Source organism: Haemorhous mexicanus, chromosome 10 (assembly GCF_027477595.1).
Source record: "Haemorhous mexicanus isolate bHaeMex1 chromosome 10, bHaeMex1.pri, whole genome shotgun sequence".
Classification (NCBI taxonomy): domain Eukaryota; kingdom Metazoa; phylum Chordata; class Aves; order Passeriformes; family Fringillidae; genus Haemorhous; species Haemorhous mexicanus.
This window is the reverse complement of record NC_082350.1, coordinates 18,733,823-18,751,281: the sequence shown is the minus strand read 5'-3', so window position 1 is coordinate 18,751,281 and position 17,459 is coordinate 18,733,823. Positions and strand designations below refer to the sequence as shown.

The 17,459-nt window shown below is 37.5% G+C and overlaps 1 protein-coding gene across 1 annotated transcript in view; it reads left to right on the top strand.

Annotated features, from left to right (window-relative positions):
* ATP11B (ATPase phospholipid transporting 11B (putative)) overlaps positions 1 to 17,459 on the top strand; it is a 60,782-nt gene that overhangs the window by 26,276 nt on the left and 17,047 nt on the right. Inside the window, exons 9-26 of the mRNA XM_059855707.1 lie at positions 1,653 to 1,717; positions 2,269 to 2,350; positions 3,218 to 3,368; positions 5,404 to 5,601; positions 5,872 to 6,030; positions 6,323 to 6,495; positions 6,877 to 6,945; positions 7,878 to 7,951; positions 8,036 to 8,139; positions 8,296 to 8,477; positions 9,196 to 9,399; positions 9,675 to 9,828; positions 11,211 to 11,313; positions 11,551 to 11,696; positions 12,504 to 12,563; positions 12,841 to 12,968; positions 13,805 to 13,943; positions 17,191 to 17,256. Coding sequence (XP_059711690.1) covers positions 1,653 to 1,717; positions 2,269 to 2,350; positions 3,218 to 3,368; positions 5,404 to 5,601; positions 5,872 to 6,030; positions 6,323 to 6,495; positions 6,877 to 6,945; positions 7,878 to 7,951; positions 8,036 to 8,139; positions 8,296 to 8,477; positions 9,196 to 9,399; positions 9,675 to 9,828; positions 11,211 to 11,313; positions 11,551 to 11,696; positions 12,504 to 12,563; positions 12,841 to 12,968; positions 13,805 to 13,943; positions 17,191 to 17,256 — 2,257 coding nt within the window. The remainder of the gene's footprint in view (positions 1 to 1,652; positions 1,718 to 2,268; positions 2,351 to 3,217; positions 3,369 to 5,403; positions 5,602 to 5,871; positions 6,031 to 6,322; positions 6,496 to 6,876; positions 6,946 to 7,877; positions 7,952 to 8,035; positions 8,140 to 8,295; positions 8,478 to 9,195; positions 9,400 to 9,674; positions 9,829 to 11,210; positions 11,314 to 11,550; positions 11,697 to 12,503; positions 12,564 to 12,840; positions 12,969 to 13,804; positions 13,944 to 17,190; positions 17,257 to 17,459) is intronic.

Genomic DNA, 17,459 nt, shown 5'->3' with positions numbered 1-17,459 from the left:
GCCTGAAGCTGGCAAACATCTGTCAGCTTTGGATGGGAGTGACATGGAGTTCAGAGTGAATTGAGGAGTTTTGCCCGAAATATGGTAGTCTAGCAGCCAGGTTACTTGGCCTCAAGTTCAGTGGCTTAGTCACTCTCACCAAAAAGCCTCACCTATGCCACCACCAAAAACCCACTCTGGTGTTCTCTAAGGTCACTTTTGCTACTTCATTGAGAGCTTTTCAGAATTCATTCCTGCCAAGCTTGACAGGTGCAGCATTGGGATAATTTATTCCGTTGACAATGTAAAACAGCCGGTTTAAAGGGTGGTGAAAAAAATAATTGCAAGTTCTGACTACTAGTGGAGCTGTATCTTCTGCCTGAGATAAACTTGTCTAGTCTGTGTTGCACTGATTCAGGTTTGGTATTTTGGGTTTGTCAGGCTGCTTTTACGAAATTGAATCCAGAAATATAAATTATGTTTCTTATATGAAAATTTTAAATGCTCAAGCATTTAGTTGCTTTTAGTTCAAATTTTCACCTAAAGTCTGAGTCTAGCCTAAAATATTAACATAAGTATGTTTAATTTAAAGAATCCATCATCATCTCTGTGTATAATTGGCACACATGGTATTTGTGATGGTAACTGTTACATTTGCAGTAACATTTAAGTTAAATTTTGGACTGTACAAGATGGGTTGTGGGTTTGGCTTTGGCTCTTTTGAGTAACTTCAGGTTATACTTTCAAAGGGACTTCAAGTTTAAGAGCTTTGTTTATCTAATAGTGATCATGGCCTGCATGTGGCACAGCTAAGGTAAAAATAGGGTAAACCCAAGGGCTTGCATGCCAAAGCACTTAGCATCTGAACTTTTAATTCTTTTGTTTCTACCTAATACGTCAGTCTGGCCACTGCAGTTGTTAAACTTCTGCTTTCTTTTGAAATAGTGGAAAAAATACCTTTTTTAAAATTTCAAACCAACCCTGCTGGCAGTTTCTAAAGATGATACAGCTGCTGTAGTAGAACTTATAGTTCTAACCTTATATTATTAACCTTGTTTCTAACTAGACCCTTATTTTCACAGCACTGCTTATGGTGAACTTAGCCAAAGAAATGAATGTGTTAATGTATTGTGATAGATGTGAGGTAAAAACATCTATTTTACCTCCTGAAATTTTATCTCTGTGTGAGGAAAAAAAATTGGCACTGCTGCCATGGTATCCATCTAATTGTTTGTTTCTTTGGTATGAATAGCTTTTGAATTTTCTAGATCATTTCAGTCTCAGAGGGGTAGAGGATTGGTAAATTAGCCAAACCTAAACCAGCACTTTGGGTGCACTGTGAGCTCCACTGGTTTCTTGCCTGCTTCCTTCCCAAGTACCTTGTCTGTCTGTCTGAACCAGGCATTTGGAATATTTAGCTCAGTCAGTAGTTACGGGGTATGGAACAGTGGTGGGGGAGTATGGCAGTGACCAAAGGAGACATGAAAGGAAACAGAGAGCTCTGTGGAGATGTGTGGGAGGTGTGGTGAAAGGGGCAAGATCGCTGATTGAGTTGCTGCATTGGGAATTTATTTGGAATACAGGACAGCTTTGCATAGGAGACTGGATTTCAGTACTTCTCCAGAATACAGAACAGCTGATGTTCACATGCTGGTATGTCTATTTCTTTTTAGACCTCTTGGCCCTGAAAGTCTCTTACTTCGTGGAGCAAGATTAAAAAACACTAAAGAAATATTTGGTTTGTAGACATCTAAATATTTAAAGAGTATTCTCTTCTTAAAGCATGTTGATGAACTGTGTTTTAATTCTGCTTGCACTGAAGAAATTGTAATAATCTTTCTGACTGTTACCTGAGGGGATATGATTATAGATGAAAGTAATGATATTATGCTGAAGAACCTCTAAGGATATAAAGTTTCAGCTCTGCTCTGTGAAAATATTTGAAGTGGTTTGATAAAGGAATAACTTAACTTCAATGGATAAATGACTGTTCTTACTGTTACCTATTGTTGAAGGCTTTCTCCTGAGATTTACCATACTGATTTCCATAAAATACATATTGAAGAGCAGTACAGTCATAATAACGAAGAGTGTTAAAGTAGGTGTTAAAGTAACTTCAAAAGTACTCTTTTACTACAGAAGAGTCTTGCAAATAGTACAAAATGCTGTCTCGTAGTAAACATAGTAGTACTACCTTTTTCTTTTATCTTATATCTCTCAAAATGAAAAAATCTGCAAATTGTATTTATGCAGAAAATGAAGTCTGACTCTTCCCCCCTTCCTTCCCAGGTGTTGCTGTGTATACAGGTATGGAGACAAAGATGGCATTAAATTACAAGAGTAAATCTCAGAAACGGTCAGCAGTAGAAAAGTATGTTTATTTTCTAATATCTCTCTTATTTGTAGAGCTTTAACTTAGTTTTTCCTGTGTAGCCTTAAAACCCTGGTGGTCTCATCATTGAGTTATAGGCAAAGGGAAGAGAGTGTTAATTGCCTTGCCTTCGGTAGGAAGCTATAAAGATAAAATCCATTTTTTGATATTACATCCTTTAGTAGTGTACAAGGTGGAAATATCCAAGCTTGCTCCTCGTTGCAGGATAGGTGTTACTATGATGGATATTTATATTGAGTCTCATGATTTATTTTAAAAGGAAAAGGAGTTCTGATATATGCCTTTATTCCAGTTACTAAAAATCTGAGAGCCCCCTGGCATTCTTGTGCAAATATATAGCTACATAAAAACAACTGTATGTAGCACGAGAGAAGTTCAGTCATCAGAGCACGGGCAGGAAGGCTGGTCTGGGTGGTTACAGAACAAGAAGCAGGTGTGACTCTCCTGCTGTAGCCTGGCCTGGGTTAAATGCTCAGCTGCGCATGGCACTGCTCTTATAACTGAAGAAAAAGTGCAGCCATGAATTTCTGCTGTGCTTGTTTGTACTGCTTGCACAGCCTTGCAAGGTCCTTCGAGAAAAAGAGGACCAGTGTGGGACTGTAGGTGTGACACAAGTCAGCTGTTGGGGTGTTCCTGCACCTTAATCTAGTCTTCATATTGCTATGTAGAGAGTTTAGTTTAGTCAGATGTAGAATTTCTTTCCCATTCTGTTGCCTGCTTGTTGCATAGAAACTTTATATCTGTATCAAGCACAGGCTACACTTTCTAAAAAAGTAACCACGCTGTGTCAACAGATGAAGTGAAATAAACTGAAATGTCTTGCTTTATTTTTTTGCCTCTTTATAGGTCCATGAATTCCTTTTTGATTATTTATCTAATAATCCTCCTCTTTGAAGCCATTCTGAGCACTATTTTAAAGTATGCATGGCAAGCTGAAGAGAAATGGGATGAGCCTTGGTATAATGAAAAAACAGAGCATGAAAGAAACAGCAGTAAGGTAACGTAGTTCTGGCCAGGTGCATATTTGAGGAACACTCAAGCAATATACACTCAATGTCATATATATTATGTCTCTGTCTCTATGCTGTGTAACCACTGCATGATCCATTTGCAAGTCTCTGTGCTGTTGTCTCAGTAATTTTTGAGTTAGTCCCATGTAGCCTCACCATTGTGTAGAAATATTTCTACCTCTGTTACTGGTTGGACTTTTCCTTTCTTTATGAAAAGATCAGACTTTTTGAAAACTTTTGAAAAGGCTTTGTTAGGACATATTTCTGATGGTCTATGTTCTAATTATGTTCTTTAGGATGTCTTTTTTCATTCCATAAAGGAAAAGAGGACGAGGATGGCTGTTCTTGTGTATGTTCTAATGCAGTGATTTCACAGTTCAGGAATTTTGTACATTCTGTGATGTTGAGATGGTTTGGGCAATTTCATAATTTTGCTCAAGCTCCTGCTTGCCTGCTCAGTTCTCTTCGGAGATTGAAGGGATACTTAAAAGTGTCCCTGAAATCTGCGGCTATGAAAAGTATCTCTTTTTTCAGTTAGTCGGTATTTTTCTGTGTTCTCTTTAATTTTGGATTTCTGTATGAGTCTGCCTTTGTCCAAAGCAGTTCAGGAGCTTAATCTGAAATAATTGCTATGCAAGTTAGTCTAGCCTGTGGAGCCTTTCAGTTCTGAATAGAGCAGGGATAAGTATTTCCTCAATCTTTCCATCCCTTTGCCATCAGGAGTGTAGAGAGCCATGTGTGTTTCTGCAGTGTCATTCTCCTTCTGTCATGTATTTGTTTTTCTGTCTTTTTTCTGTCTCCCATGTTGACTTCTACAATCTGCTTTTCATTTCTCAGCATGCTGACATCCTTACTCAGAGTTCTTTCCCTGTCCATCTCCTCCTGCGTATGCAGATTGTTTTTTCATTGCTATTGCTTGAAGAAACTCTCTAACTAAAGTCATTGTCACTACCTCTCTTAGATGAATTACTGCTCTCATTTTCTGTCTGTTTTTTCTGGTTTAGTTTGGAAGATCTCTTTAGGCACAGAACTTGATGAGTTTTTGTCAGTTACTTTAATTATTTATTAAATACTTACAGCAATGCTCCCTAGAGAGGAAGAAGAGACATTATTTAGCTTTGCAAATTGTTGACTATTTTTATTTTTCCTTTATTTAAAATGTTCTCCTGCACCTAACTCCTCCTAACTGTGGTGCAGGAGTTAAAAGAGGCGGCCTGGTTTTTGTCATCTCTAGTCTCCCTTGCTCAATATTCAAGTGTTGGTAAGAGTCTTTCCAAAGTACAATTTAGGTACTGAGTTTGTTGTGCAGATGAAAAAGAGACTGTAGTGTTGCATTTCAGGGTTTGTTAAAATTATCATTCCTAGTGAAAAGAAATTTCTCTCCTGTCACATTGGTGTTTGCCTGAAATGTGTGTGTGAAACACAATGATTTGGAGAGGCATAATAGAAATCCACATGGTCCCTTTCTTTTCATGTAGTCTGGATCACCCATATCACTGGGGAGTGCCAGCAGACAGGAACCCTCTTGACACTTTGCTGTCCTGAAACAACAGAGTGCTTGCAGATTCCTCTGACAGCCTGGAAAATCACTTGTTTGCCTTCACAATTTAGGGTTTCTTAGAAAAACTTGCATGAATGATGCTGCTTGATGTAATGGGGAGTACATTTGATTTCTCAGACCAAACTCTTTCAGAGATGGAAAACAGAATCACCATGACAGTTAATATTAATTGGCAGCCCTCCTGACAGATTCAGTAGAGAGACAAAAATTAATGAACTTGTGAATTGAAACCTCCAGTCAGCTTAAGGCAGACTTTTTGCATCAGTGTGAAGGCGTGTTACTGGGGCAACCTTCAAATGCCTGTGTTGTCACTTGAGTGTTGTCTCTCTCGTGTGTGTGGGACTTGGGCTTCTCTGGCTCTCCCAGTCTGTCATTTTTCATGCATATTGAAGCATAACTAAGTCACCATGTTTCACCTGAGCACTGTGGTAATCTACAATGTTTCTTTTTTTCTCTTGTAGATCCTGAGATTTATTTCAGATTTTCTTGCTTTTCTGGTACTTTACAATTTTATCATACCCATTTCACTCTATGTGACTGTTGAGATGCAGAAATTTCTTGGGTCTTTTTTTATTGGCTGGGATCTTGACCTCTATCATGAAGAAACAAACCAGAGGGCACAAGTAAATACTTCAGACCTCAATGAGGAATTGGGACAGGTAAAAAATATGTTGTCTGTTGGGTTTTTTCACCTATTTTCTACTTAGTTTTTAATATTAAAGTTTGTTACTGTGGGATTTTTATTACTTGTGATATTATTTCTGATTAATTTTAAAATAAGGTATGAAGATGTGATGGCAGAAATTAAAATTCTTATATGATTTAAAAAATGTGTGTAAAAGAAGGTGTGAGTGGAGATTATGGTATCTTTTCTCTTCTAACAAGTACATGCAATTCCAAGTTTGTTTTTTTGTTTTATTTTACAAAAGGTAGAATATGTGTTTACAGACAAAACTGGTACGTTAACTGAAAATGAGATGCAATTTCGGGAGTGCTCTATTAATGGCATAAAGTACCAAGAGGTCAATGGTAAACTTACTCCAGAGGGATTTTCTGAAGATTCTCCTGATGGAAATAGGCATGGTTTGGTAAGGTTCTTTGGTTTTCCCACCATTAGTCATCCTAGTTTGAAAGTGTTTTATTTCAGAGATACATTCTTGTACCATTAGCATTTAAAAAAACCCAACCCAAACATAAATCAGAATTTCTGAATAGTTTGAATCTTTCAAGTGTCACTGAACAAATAATATTTATTAAACATGTTGAGATGTGGTTGTTAAATGCTTGGCAGATTTGTAAGTAAAACCACTTTTTCCTTAAGTGTGTTCAAAACTGGGTTGATATGTAAATGTTACAAATCAAGTTTTTTCTTCCTTCTAGGTGAAAGAGGAAGAGCTCTTCCTGAAAGCAGTTTGTCTGTGCCATACAGTGCAGATCAATGCAGATCAGACAGATGGTGCTGATGGTCCCTGGCATGCCAATGGAATAACATCCCCCCTGGAATATTATGCTTCTTCCCCAGATGAGAAGGCTTTGGTGGAAGCTGCGAGCCGGTGAGCAGCACGGCCAGGGCTGTCTGACACAGGAATTGCCTGCAAGGGCAGCCTTACAGATGGCTCAGGACACTGGTGAAGACCAGGGCCTGGCGCTGTCACCTTACTGGGAAAACATTCAAATGTAAAATATACAACCCCCTAGGTGTATTATAAAGTGATGATTTGAAATACTTATGAAAATACTTGAGAAATTACAGTGGCCAGAGTATGATGTGAATAAAATACTGCAGAAATGGGCATTCTTAATTTTCCCTAGAACCAGAGTACATTAATGGGGTGTAAGAGTCTCTCCTTTTCTTCCCTGGCATCTTCCTCTCCCTTCATTAATAGGCATTTTGTCTAAACTCATAATTAAGTGTATATTTTCTTTACTTTTAGGGTTGGAGTTGTATTTACTGGAATTAGTGGAGACAGTATGGAAGTAAAAAGTCTTGGAAAACCAGAGAGGTATTTGTTTTTTTTCCTTGATTATTTTGAAGGCTAGAACAATAGTGAAGATTAATATAATGTTCTCCTCTTAATCTTCTTTGTTCATAAGCAAACCTTGCCTTTCCACAGCGTGCTCTGTTTAATGCTTTTCCCTTGATGTCTTCAAGACAGCTTGCATCTTATTCCTTACCAATTGTAGCTGAGATGCAAGAATTTTGTGTGAGTTACTCTGTGTAGGTGTGTGTTGTAACAGTTTGTATCTTTGCCCATTCCTCAAAGGTGGAGACTGTAGCAGAGTTGGAAAACTGAATTGCTTATTCAAGTCTTGTTTCAGCTCTCGAAATTCCCAGAATCAGTCTCGTCTGTGCATAATCTAATCACATATTTTAATCTTTCGTAGAATGACTGCAAATTATTAATAACTGTATATGTGCAGTATTCCATAACTCCTTTTACTCATTTGATCTGTGTCAGCTAGTTGGCAGTACTTTGAATTTAAATGTCTAAAATTAATTTGCTAAGCTAGTGGTAACATAAAAACTAATCCACTTACCAGGGCACACACATTTTTTGACAGTCTAGATTTTTTACAAATTTGTCAGAAACAAAATGTAGTTTTCAAAGTTATACTTGAAGTAGCGACAGAAGGATGAAGAAATAGGAGCTGCTTATAATTGCCAAATGTCAAGTTAGTATTCAGAAAGCTATTCCTGTTGGTGGAAGAACCTTTTATTCTTACAGAATGGAGTTAAGCATATATAAATTCATAAAAAGCAATGAACAGTGATCGTTGTTCAGCAGTGATAGCATTGCTTTTGGAGTTTCTATACAAAAATAACACTTTGAGGAAAGGTCTGTGGTGTAAGAGTCTATTTATAAGCAATTGTCTTTGGAAGTTTATTTGTAAAAATGTTTTCTTCCCGTTCCCTCTTTTAAAACACAAAATGCAGGTATAAATTGCTTCATGTTTTGGAGTTTGATCCAAATCGCAGACGAATGAGTGTCATTGTAGAGAGTCCCTCAGGTACGTGATCAGAAATTGCACAAGCAGCACTTGAGAACTTCCTAAACAAAATTATTTTTAATTTCAGTTCTATTTGACTTTTAGGGGAGAAGCTTTTATTCACAAAGGGAGCAGAATCTTCCATTCTTCCTCGTAGTAAGAGTGGAGAAATAGATAAAACAAGGATACATGTGGATGAATTTGCTTTGGTAAGTGTATATGATTGCCCAGCTTCCAGCCTCAGCTGATCAGAAGAAAATTTGTGCAGTTTAAATTGTGACTTGAAGTGAAAAAATTGCTGCTGACACCTTCTTGTTAGATCAGAAACTTGTCTACTCTGAATGAAGTCTTTTATTTTCTTGCAGAAAGGCCTAAGAACTTTGTGTGTGGCCTACAGAAGATTCACACCCGAGGAGTACCAAGAAATTGGCAAACGCCTTCATGAGGCCAGGACTGCCTTACAGCAGCGGGAAGAGAGATTAGCAGATGTGTTCAACTTCATAGAAAGGGATCTGGAGTTACTTGGGGCTACAGGAGTAGAAGACAAGTATGCCATGGAGTTATTGCTATCTGTGCTCAAACCCAGCGAGTTTAGGATTTATACTTGAAATATGAAGTGTGAAAAGCTCTCCCACTACGACCAAAAGTTCTGTGCTATTCTTCTTTAGTATATTTACCTTTGGATTGAGGCAGATTCAAAACAAAACTTGTACCAACTGATTCTGTCTTAATAACAGTGTTGTACAGTGTGTTTCATCAGGAGAGATGTCATGTATGTCAAATGGAATAGTTGCAGCAAATATTTAGTGTAACGGCAAATTCCTTAGGAAAGCTTCTACACACAGCTCCTTTGCAAAGCATTCTGCTTGTGCTCTCTAGGTCACAGGGTGTGTTGTACACTGAAGTGAGCACATGGAGCTTGACAAGCTTTTCATGCACCACAATACCAGGAATTATTGTGGACTGTTTTAAAGCTTCTCAAATGCAGTGACAGTGCCTAGGTTAAATCAAGATATGCTTGGTACAAATTTTTGATCCCTTAGAAAGATTGAAGTTTAGTTTTTATTTCATCAAGACCTTTGTTTTGTTGCTCATAACAGAATATCATTTGCCAGACTATGATTCTCTGAAAAGGCATGTAATATTATAAAGGCAGACTTAACTCTCCATGACAGTGGGGTTACAGTGGTAGCATGGAGTTACAGTATGAGCTCTTTTGTTTGTAAAGTGTTCAGTTGGTTATTTAAGATTTTTCTTGTTTCTAGACTGCAGGAGAAAGTCCAAGAAACTATAGAAGCCCTCAGGCTGGCTGGTATCAAAGTGTGGGTGCTCACTGGAGACAAGCATGAAACAGCTGTTAGTGTCAGTTTATCCTGTGGACACTTTCACAGAACCATGAACATCCTTGAGCTTGTGCAGCACAAGTCAGACAGTACCTGTGCAGAACAGCTGAGGCAGCTAGCCAAGAGGTAAAATACCTGAGAAGTCACTATCTCAGTGATGATCTTAGCTTGGGTTGCTTTCATTCTTAAATTTTATAGCAGTCTCTTTGATGCATATGCCAAACAAGGAAGCCGTCTTTTGAAAAAAAAATATTTATTAATATCATAACAGACTGGAAGAAGTAGTCTGTCTGACAGATTAACTCCTTTGCTTATTGTCTTGGCCAACAACTGTGTTTATAGCAAAATTGGAATTTCACCATTAACGCTGGTACAAAGTCAACATTTTTGTCCCCAAATAGAATAAAGGAAGACCATGTTATCCAGCATGGACTGGTTGTGGATGGCACCAGCCTCTCTCTTGCACTCAGGGAACATGAAAAACTGTTCATGGAAGTTTGCAAAAACTGTTCTGCAGTGTTGTGCTGTCGCATGGCACCCCTTCAGAAAGCAAAGGTAAGTGAGAATGCAGTCAGAATCCTTTGAAGTATTTTTATCATGCTTTGAGGAGGCAAGGAGGTCTGAAACTGCTGTTTGTTTGTCTGACCCTTTTTGTGCCCTCTGAAACCTTGTTAAATTCAGATCTAGAGTAGTTTGTTCAGAAGTTTCTACATGTGTGTTTGAAAATTTGCAAGTGGATGGAGAAATCAAAATACTGCCAGCAAGCTCATCTTTATTCTACCTCTTGAGTGTTCAGTAAGGCAGCAGCTCTCCCAGTCTCCTGCATGGTTTTGCCTTAGCTGCTCCACCGCTTTTCCAAACCAAAAAAACTAAATTTAAACTTCATGAACCTGTAAGGAGAAACTTTTCTTCTCTAAATACTTTTAAAATACCCAAGTTTGAGGAAGAAGTAGAAGGGAAGGCAAGGCCTAGTCTCCAGGAAAGGTTTGCCTTAATGCTCTCTTCTAATATAATTTTTCATTCACTTATACTGAATTTTACTAAAATATGTGTTGGATAAGATTCAAATTCAGATTTTGTGATTTATTTTTTTTTAATTCATATGTTTTTTCATACCTATTTATTTCTTGATTTTGGAAAACCTCTTGATCTGTGTTTGTGCCTTTACCTGCAGCCCACTTACAACTGAATTAGTGAAGCTTCTACCTTAAGCTAGGGCTCTGTGGGAGGTTAATGAATCACTAATTCTCCTTAACCAAAAGCCTCATCTAACTAACTCCTTTGTATTTAGAATATTATTGACACTTACACTGAAGATCTGTTATCACTGCTCCTCTTCTGAGTATTTTAGGGCCTTGCAGGTTAACAGTTTTTTCCATCATTTTGTCATATCTTCTTCTGTTTCTTTGTCAGTTGAGGATACCCCTTGATGATAATGAAGTTGCTTTGAAAGAAGCTATTTTCCTTAATAATGGCATATTGTTCTTCTAGCTAATGCATCTGCTTTTTCAAATTCTTCTTTCACCTGGATTATTTCAATTACTTATAAATATGAAGAATCTGTGTTTATTAAAGTGCATTAAATCTGTATTAGTCTGTAAGTGAATTTTCAGTTTTAAATTTTACTTGACTTTGTTTTGTATGATAAAGCACCAAACTAAGAGTTGTAACAGAACATTGAAATATGAACAGGAAAATAAGCTCAAGGCAGATATAATATTTAAATCAGGCTTGTGTTCCAAAACAGGCAGCTTTTCTAAAGAAGGAATTAATGTATGCATGTGATATGCCTAAGATATTTTTTACCCAAGCATACATGTTCATAAAACATATGAATTATATACACAGATAGGCTGCTAACTGAGATACTTGGGAATTGCTGACATGGTTTGTAGGTCGACTGTCTAGTCTGAAAGTGTCTTATTTTCTTTTTCCAGGTGGTTCGACTGTTAAAAACCTCTCCGGAGAAGCCCATAACGTTAGCGATCGGAGATGGTGCCAATGATGTGAGCATGATCCAGGAGGCACATGTTGGCATAGGTACCTTCCTTCTGTCTCCACCAATTGGGGCTTCTTTATTTGAATCAGCATCAAATGAGCAGCTTCCTTTAGTTTTAAGTGTGAGGAATATCTTCCTTTGCAACATTGCTGAAATCCTTGCGGTGTTGAAGTGCAGGAAAACAGAGCTGTAGCTTCAGATGTATGGTGTTGGGTTTTTTAAACTTCAGTTGCTGTTATACTTGACCTGTTTTGTGTTTTGTTTTCCAAACATTACAGGAATCATGGGCAAGGAAGGAAGGCAAGCTGTAAGAAACAGTGACTATGCAATAGCAAGATTTAAATTCCTCTCCAAGTTGCTTTTTGTTCATGGGCACTTTTACTATATTAGAATAGCAACCCTTGTACAGTACTTTTTTTATAAGGTGAGTTTTTTTCCCAGCAAGAAATTTATTTCAGATCGAGATTCTTGTTGGGATCAGGTTAAATATCTCTGTTTAAACATGTTTTCTGAGCTTTTTAATTTTATCTTTTACAACCAAATGCATTAGTTTAACTGTGAAATTGTTTAGTCTTTCCACCTAGACATAGGCTTTAAATACTTCAGTGAGTTTATCTAGGCTGAGAGGCTGATGTGTTTGTTTTCTCAAGAAAGGGGTTTTGTTTGTTTGGATGGGGTGCTTTTGAGTTTTTCACTTGTTCATCAGTTTTCAAAGAAGTCAAAACTCACTATCTGTATTGAATTTTATCTGGGATTTCAGCTTTGGCTCCCAAGTCCCTTTTGAAGTTGATTTCTTTCATTTAATGGCAATAGCATGGTGTTATGTTTTGGTTTCTTCTTTGTGCTTCTGTGCAGCAAACTCACATGAGCACGTCACAGCTTTATTGAATAAAACGTGGAAACTATTCTGTGAAGAAATTATTTAAAAGAAGCCAAAGGGGAAAATTAATGGATTTCTTCTACTTAATTACTGCTTAGACTCCTGTAGTGAGATGTGCTCACCAAGCACATATAGTTAAGCTTAAACTTTTCAGATTCGTTGTCCCAAAGGACAAACAAACAAAATATCCTCTCAAGAAAAGCAACTTGCTTTACTTTTCCAAGTAAAATGCTGTAAGGCTTTATGCTCTCCCTGTGTATTTTTAGCAGCTTCTAAGAGTTAGCAATTGCTTTTAGGGCTGTGAGGCATGTACTAAGGATTAACTGTTTCCTTAATTTCTCTTTATTTCAGAATGTGTGCTTTATTACACCACAATTTTTATATCAGTTCTTCTGTTTGTTTTCACAACAAGTAAGTATTGTATGTCTGCCATCTTATCTGTGAAACACTTGAGGTCCATAATTAAGAAAATAGGAGGGTGACAGAAGGAGCAGTAGAGATGTTACACTTAGCAAATACCCAGCTTCATTTTCTGTAATTGATAGCTGATGTTATTAGATTGTTATGTGAGTGCAGCTGTTTTCCTAACTAGCAAATTAATGTAACTGATCAATCAATGCTGCTATAAATGTGCTAATAAATCTTTATCAATTCCAAGGCATAAAATGCTTTTTGCTTTCCTTTGCAGACGCTCTATGACAGTGTATACCTGACTTTGTACAATATTTGTTTCACTTCCCTGCCTGTCCTCATCTACAGTCTTTTTGAGCAGCATGTACACCCGCATGTGTTGCAGAGTAAGCCTGTGCTCTACAGGTATGTATGTCCTGCATCAGTTCCCACAGGGACACATCTTGTGCAACAGCAGAGGCGTCTGCACAACTCTGAACTTGCTACAATAATTATCTGTAATTTAGGCATTTTTAGTAACTATCTTGATGAGGAGGAATTGAAGCTACATAGTTCTCATCCTAAAAGTTAATTAATGAAAAGGGATATTTTAAGAGAAGTATCTTTTTATGTCAACCATGTTACGATTGAAGAGCATGGAGCCATGGTCAGCTTACATGATTGGCAGCCTTCTCCTCCATTACTTGTAGGAGATGAAAATCACTCAGACAAGGAGAATGAAAAACTAGGACACCATGATTAGGGGAATCATTACTAAAATCCTTTACTAAGAGGAGGAGTGATTTCCTGTAGAATTAGATGTCCTCCCAGTGGTAGCGTGTTGCACTGCATACTTTTTGGAGAAAAAGGTATTATTGTAAAAAAGAGATGTCTCCTCTCAGATGTTTCTGGTTTTGTAAAAGTCTATTAAGCAGAGCAAGGGGTAAGTATCAGGAGATCTGGCTTTTTCTTCCTCTTGCAATTGCGCCTCCAGGGACAAGAATTCTAGTTTGTGCTATTCTGAATTTGACCCATTAGAGACCCTGGCCATTGGTGACCTCTCCTTAAAGGAGAGCCAAATCTTGAGAGCTCAGAATTCTTTTTTTGCCCATGATTTATGTATTTTTTTCATATGTCAGCATTTGTTTAATGTGTCTTGGTGCAGTTGAAAGTTATATTTATTCAAAGCAGTAGCAGTCATGCAGTGTGGATAGCTGATGGTTATGGACAGTATGAAATACAAATCTGTTTTATTTCTGCAGAGACATCAGTAAAAATGCCCATCTGGGGTTCAAACCATTTCTTTACTGGACCATCTTGGGCTTCTTTCATGCATTTGTTTTCTTTTATGGCTCATATCTTCTAATGGGAGAAGACACTTCTCTGCTGGGAAATGGCCAGGTACAATATCATAAGTGTTATTCTACCACTGTGTTTTTGTTGGTATTTCTTAGGGCTTTTTTGAAAAATTCTCCCTTGTCCAAAAAATTTTGTTTTTATGAATTACAGTTATCAAAGATTCTTTGTCAGTATTTGTGTGTGCTCTCAAGAGTAACATTTCTTAGCATGGAAATTGTAAGTTGTTGTGAGAAAGCATATGTCCCTGAAGAACATATCTTTCAAGATAATAGATGTATCATGGTTGTCTTTAACTTTGTTGTATTTCATACTGTTTTGTGAAAATCCTATTTCATAATGTCAGCAAATGAGAATTTATATTCATTCATTCAAAACTCATTTTGAATTGGACTTAATTGCCCTGGCAAGCAAGAGAAGCAATGTCTTCTCTTCAGTAACTGTTATAAAGTTAGGCTGAAAGTTGACAAAAGTCTTAAAGCTTCTCCTGAAATTGTTATTTTAATTACTCTGAATTTTTCTAAATTTATTGGTGCAAGCTGCTTTTAAATTATGCTATTTGTTAAGTGTTTTTAAGGCCATACCTTAATGAAAGCATCATACACTAATTTGACACTTTTTATTTTAAAGATGTTAAAGTTCACAGGAAGAATCATTTACAAAAAACTCTAAAGCTTGAACAAAACCATTACAAGTCTGTTTCTTTATTTCCCTTGGTTCTGAATTACTTAATTTAAAACAATTTGATACTGATTTTTCCCTTGTTAAACGTGGGTTGTAATGGGGAAATACACTTCCTTCTCATTATGCCATACTTAATACTGGCATGAAGAACTTGCCAGTTCTCATAATGCTTGGCAGAGTTGCAAGTTAGGGCACAAGGGACAAAAGCAGCATCCTGCTGAATTCCCAGTGTCACCTGGTGCCAGGGAGTGGGTGTGAGCTCAGGAAGTTTAGTCAGAAATGCAGTGATGTTCAGGCAGGAAACAGAATGGTCCTGAGGGGCTGCAGGCAGAGCTGGAGGTTGGCAGAAGGAGGAGCAGTGAAGGGAAGGTGGTGCAGCCACCTGGAGCACCCATTCCATCAGCAGATGATTGATAAGAATATTAAAATAGTTGTTCTTTAGACTAAAATGTCTCTTTCCAGCTGAAGCATGAGTGTGTCCTCTCTTGTCATTTGTTACAAGCTGTGGGATTTGAAATTCTTGTGAGCTGGTAAAGGTCCTTCAGGACTCTTGTAATGAGGTAATTTTAGACTATGAATCAGTGTGTATGGTGCATCCATCTTTGGTTGTCAAAGCACCTCACTTCAGAATTGCTTAGTAAATGTCCATGGGGCAGGAAGAGACTTCTCCCATTGTAATTAGTAACAACTGTTTGGTTTGGGGAATTGTCAGCTGCCCTTTAGCTTCTTATGTGATATGACTTCAAAAAAATTCTAAGACTTTTCTGAGTTTTAGTTACTCTGCCTCTCTGTGTTTGCTAAAAGATGTTGATTAGAACTGGTAGAACTGTGTTGCAGTGAAATATCTGCATTGCATAGTTTCTGTAAATTTAATGTGTGCCTGGAAAAGCCAAAATTAAGGGCAAGAGGATTTTTTGTGCTGCTGAGGTGCTTTCTTAAGTCCTCAAGAAGTGAGCACCTGTAGAGATCTGTGGTACAGGGTAGTGTTAGTGCAAGGCCTCATGTTTCCATTCCAAGTTCTCAGTTCAGAGCACAGCAGAATAGAAGAGACTGTAAATAATTTGTTAATGCTGGTGCTTTGTTAGGCTTACCTCAACACATTGTGCAACAACTTGATCTTTTAGTTCTTTTTTCTCCCCCCTTTTTCATGCTGTGCATGTCGTCAGATATTGAAACCTAACAGGCAAATGGTAAGAGTTTAGAAGAGGAGGAGATACAAAATATTGTATCTGTTACTTCATAGGACTAAAGGATGCAGCATCCGCAGTGTAAATGTGTTCAAAAATAAAATGGTGGCAAGAACCTGTTTGTGTTTTGCATTCTAACTCTGTGACTATTGAGAGCAGTGTTAGCAAAGACACTTTATTTCACAGGTCACTCAGGAGAAGTTTAATTTTATTTTTAAGATGAATATTGCAGCAGTTAACAACAAGCATATTACTTGTTAACCATTACTGTTGGTGGGACAAGTAAATCCAAGGCTTCAAAAAGGCATGCTATCACAAAGATCTTTAAAATGATCAGTAAATCCAGACTCATGGCTGCCTCTGTTTTATACCTTATGTATAGATGAGAGAAGCAGTTGTGAGATCTGTCCTCAGGCTGTTGGGATTTTTTGTCAGAGCTCTGCAACAAGAACTACAACTGTGTGACTCCCAGTTCCGTGCCCCTGTGCTGTAGTGACACATCAGCTCCAGGATGACCCTGGTTGCCTGTCTGCATGTGGTACCTTCATCCTTGCTTGCTTAGTCTGCTACCAGTAAGCACAGAGTTGAGGATTTGGTCATTGTTCAGTTTGTCAGTGGCAAAACCAGCTGTGAAACAGCAGAATCTTCCCTGTGATCCCCCAGCCAGTTCCAGGCTGGACCTGGTGTAGAATGGCAGCCCTGAGTAGCATGTGTGTAGATAGATACAATCTCAGCATCCCTGCTCGGTTGTCAGAGCTGAGATTTTATTGTTGTAGACCTTGTTCAGAGTTTTGATAGTTTAATTTGTGAGCACAAGAGAGTACAAAAGTGACAGATTTCAGTGTTTCAGAATTAGAGCTTAATTTTGTGTTTATTAGCCTGGAAACAAAGTGTCTTTTCCTTAGAATTTTCTTTGTAAAATACAATGGCACCATTATTTTTGAATTGTATAATTGTGCTTGGGGTTGAAAGTGAACCTTCATTTGATGCTGCATGTTTTTAAATTATCTGGAAGTGTTTAAACTGAAAACTGTTTTGCACTTAAAGTGAATCCTTTCCACCCAATATTTCCTTTCTATTGGACGCTTAGAATGAATTGGTCAAATTGATGTCTTCATTTCCCTATAATTTCATATTACTTTTTTGGCCTTTTTTTTTCATATTTCATGTAGCCTTTATGGTGGTTTGTTTTGAACTAAGAAGAGAGATGTCTTGGGGGTTGTTAATTATGCTCTTATCATAACCTCTACTTTTTCTAGTAGTTTGTGTTGTACCCTCCTTGCTTTTTTCATGATGATTACTTATCACAAGCTTATGTCTTATTTCTTTAGTGTAGCTGACTTGAGAAGAATTTAACTTACTGTGAATGCCCTTAACTGATGGTTTTTTCTTCCATGATCTTTGCCTTGCCATTTTCTTAGATGTTTGGGAACTGGACATTTGGTACTTTGGTCTTCACCGTTATGGTTATAACTGTTACGATGAAGGTATGATATCACACTGCTCTTTGGGTTTGGATGTGTAGGCAAAGATGTAATAAAGCAGCAATTGATTCTAAACTTACTGATTCTTGAGGGTTCCAGATAAGTGATTTTTATGTTTAGTTTAAACAGTGTTTGAAATTTTTCTTTAGTTTTTGTGTGTTACAACAATTTCTAGTATTTGGGCTGGAAGTTCATAAGCGTGTTCT